The following is a 2,905-nucleotide window of genomic DNA, read 5'->3' as shown; positions in this document are numbered from 1 at the left end:
TTGCTTTCAAACTGAAGAAAAAACTACAGTTTAACTTCACCAGGCACAATCATCAGAATGAGATGCAGGAAAATATTTTCATTTTACCGTTCAGTATGAGAAACATTTTACAAATGATAATCGTGTATGCCCAAAAGGTATTTGTGCGGATCTGCGAATCCGGTTTTTGTGGAATAATTCAACCAAGGGCTATGATGTAGCAGCGGTGGAGAGTAAGTCCAACCATACGGCTTCATCCCACCCCGGCAGCAGATGAGCGCTGGCGAATGTTCTCAGCCACCTGGAGGAGGAGGTTCAGCGCGGAAGAAATGTTACCAAACATCGCCGATCTGGTGTCTGGACTTTTTTGATAATTTCATAGAGATTGGGTGTGCAGATGAGCGGTTGGAGTTCTGGGAGGGAACGACTGGTAACTTTAAGGTAAATTGTATGGAGTCACTTGTTTTTTTATTACAACTATTGACGGACGTTTCATTGCAGGGTATATATGAAGCCGAAAACATCCACAACAATGGAGTAACTAACATAAAGCTTGCCGGTGACAAAGTGATAGTCGCACGGTTGAGTGGACGAATCGATTCTCTGAGATTAGAAACGTACACGCAAGGTTGTCAGATCGATTGGGGTTTACGTCTGCATATGGCGAAGTAAGTCCTATGTTTCAAGCAATTTTTTAAGCTCACGTAGGGCGCAGAACAGACAGATTTCATTTGTTATTTTAAAATACTGTATATTCTAAGTCATTTAATTTTCAGTCTGCAATAAGTATGTCATCAAGTGCCTTAATTCTTATTCTTTTTTAGCCCACGTACGCATCGGTTCGACAGGAAGCATTAGTTTATTTCAGCAATCTCTTCACAGCGTTGCCAGCTCAACATAACGCATCCGAGGAGGAGCTTTGATGTATTCTGGAGTTTCACCAGCAGGGTTACCGGTGACATGTTTGGAAGTGGCGGGCGGTACAGTCATGACTGGCAGCCAGGGCCACACTGTTAAAGTGTTCCGACTCGATAGCCACCTATTGCAGTTCACCCTAAAAGGCCATTGCGGTCCTATCACATGTATTTTCATAGACCAGTGGCAGGCCGAGATGGGCGCATCTGGTCGCCAGGATGGTGTGCTATGTGTGTGGGGCTTGAACTAGAACAGCTCCTACAAGACAATGGTTACGAGAGTGTTCAATAGGCCGTTGGTAAGGGAGTGGATAATTTTTATAGTGTCGATTGTTGATAACAGGGTCATTTAATGGCGCCGCAATTAAATATAGAAAGTTACTAAATACATTTTGATAATAAACAAAACTTCTATTTACATTGCTTTCAATCAGATAATTTATGTTAGAACTTGCTTTTCCTCTTCTATTTTCCCAATACCGCCTCCAGTGACCGCGTGGATGCTTTCGGTCACGGTAGAATCCTTAATTTTTCCTTTTCGCCTGCTACCATTCCTTGACATTTCGTGCAGCTTCTTGTGTCCCATCAAATGACTACGTTCAACGAATCTTTTTCCACACTTTTCACAGCCATGGGGTCGTTCGCCAACATACCTGCGATTATGCTGGGTCAAATGTGCTCTTCGAAGAAACTCCTGCCCGCAGAGCTCACATTTGTACGGGCGTTCGTTTGTATGGATTTGCATGTGCCGAGTCATGTGAGAATATTTTTTAAACCTGCCACCACAGACTTCACATCTGAATTCTTTCTCAATCTTGGCTGTGGATAAGTTTGTGCTGCGTAAGTTCTTTAGATTCAAGAAACTTTCTACCACCGATGTCGAAACTAAATATTTGATCCGCAAGATTCATATCGATGTGAACACGCTGTTGACGTTTCAAACTGCTACTTTCTACGTAGCCTTTGCCACAGATATCACACTTATACGGACGCTCGCCAATATGCATGCGCATGTGGCGAGTGAGTTCAGCACTAGTTATGAATTCTTTGCCACAAATATCGCACTTGTGCGATCTCTCACCTGCATGGATAAGTCTGTGTCGCGTGAGACTACTGTTTTCAGTAAACTTCCTACTGCAGATATCGCAAATGTAAGCCTGATCTTTATGGGTAAGCCGGTGCTGATCCAATTGCTCAGAAGTGAAAAATTCTCTGCCACATATCCGACAACGGTGCCGTCGTTCGCCGGTGTGCATCCGTTTGTGCCGGCTTAGATTTATACCCTTGGTGTATGCTTTACTGCAAATATCACAGGAGTACGGTCGCGTGCCGGCATGTACGCGCTTGTGAACTGCCAGCTGTCTCTTTTTGGGGAATGATTGGTCACACATTCCGCACTCATAGCTTTTATCGATGGTTGTTTGTAGTACGGTGGCATGTGTGAAATTGTCACATGGACCTGTTGACTGTGTTGTCTGTCTAGAATGAAAATAGGGAAAAGTGCATTCGATATTAATATTTTTTTTAAAAAAGCATTCTTATATATTAAAATCTCCGAAAAACGGGTTATGATCTCAAAAAATCTAACTTCTTTTCGAAGCATATGAATTCAATGAAGCGGAATAAGCATATCATAACAACTTACCGTTCACCTATCTCCACCTTACCGTCCTATCACATGTATTTTCATAGACCTATGGCAGGCCGATCTAGTTGCCATTGCCAGGATGGTGTGCTATGTGTGTGGGATACATTTAGGTTCACTAGTCATATGGGACGACAATACTGGAGATGTAGCTCGGGAAGTCAGGCTTGACTGTTCCAATTCACAACTAAGTCCGAGGATTATGCTACCTGCCAGTGATTCGGTAATTTGTGACTACGGAAATCAAATGTGAATCGTTCGTTTCCCACTTGTGGCGGCGGAAAAGTGGTCCGGTCCGGGGAATCGTAATGGGCCAGCTAAAGAAAACAAATGTACAGCAGCAGCCTCTGAACGAAGCCATTGCTAG

The 2,905-nt window shown here is 43.4% G+C and overlaps 2 protein-coding genes across 2 annotated transcripts; one reads left to right on the top strand and one right to left on the bottom strand.

Annotated features, from left to right (window-relative positions):
• The first annotated feature begins 247 nt into the window (after positions 1-247).
• Positions 248-1,215, top strand: LOC131683108 (uncharacterized). Its single transcript, XM_058964928.1, has 3 exons — positions 248-420; positions 481-647; positions 804-1,215. Exons 1-3 carry the CDS (start codon positions 253-255, stop codon positions 835-837), a joined length of 369 nt encoding a protein of 122 aa, XP_058820911.1. The 5' UTR covers positions 248-252; the 3' UTR covers positions 838-1,215.
• A 487-nt stretch (positions 1,216-1,702) lies between these two features.
• On the bottom strand, positions 1,703-2,284 carry LOC131680303 (zinc finger protein 506-like). Its single transcript, XM_058961025.1, has one exon. It carries the CDS (start codon positions 2,282-2,284, stop codon positions 1,703-1,705), a length of 582 nt encoding a protein of 193 aa, XP_058817008.1.
• Between the last annotated feature and the right edge of the window lie 621 nt (positions 2,285-2,905).

Source organism: Topomyia yanbarensis, chromosome 2 (genome assembly GCF_030247195.1).
Source record: "Topomyia yanbarensis strain Yona2022 chromosome 2, ASM3024719v1, whole genome shotgun sequence".
In the NCBI taxonomy this organism is placed as follows: domain Eukaryota; kingdom Metazoa; phylum Arthropoda; class Insecta; order Diptera; family Culicidae; genus Topomyia; species Topomyia yanbarensis.
The sequence above is the reverse complement of the archived record's forward strand: the minus strand, read 5'-3'. Positions and strand labels throughout refer to the sequence as shown.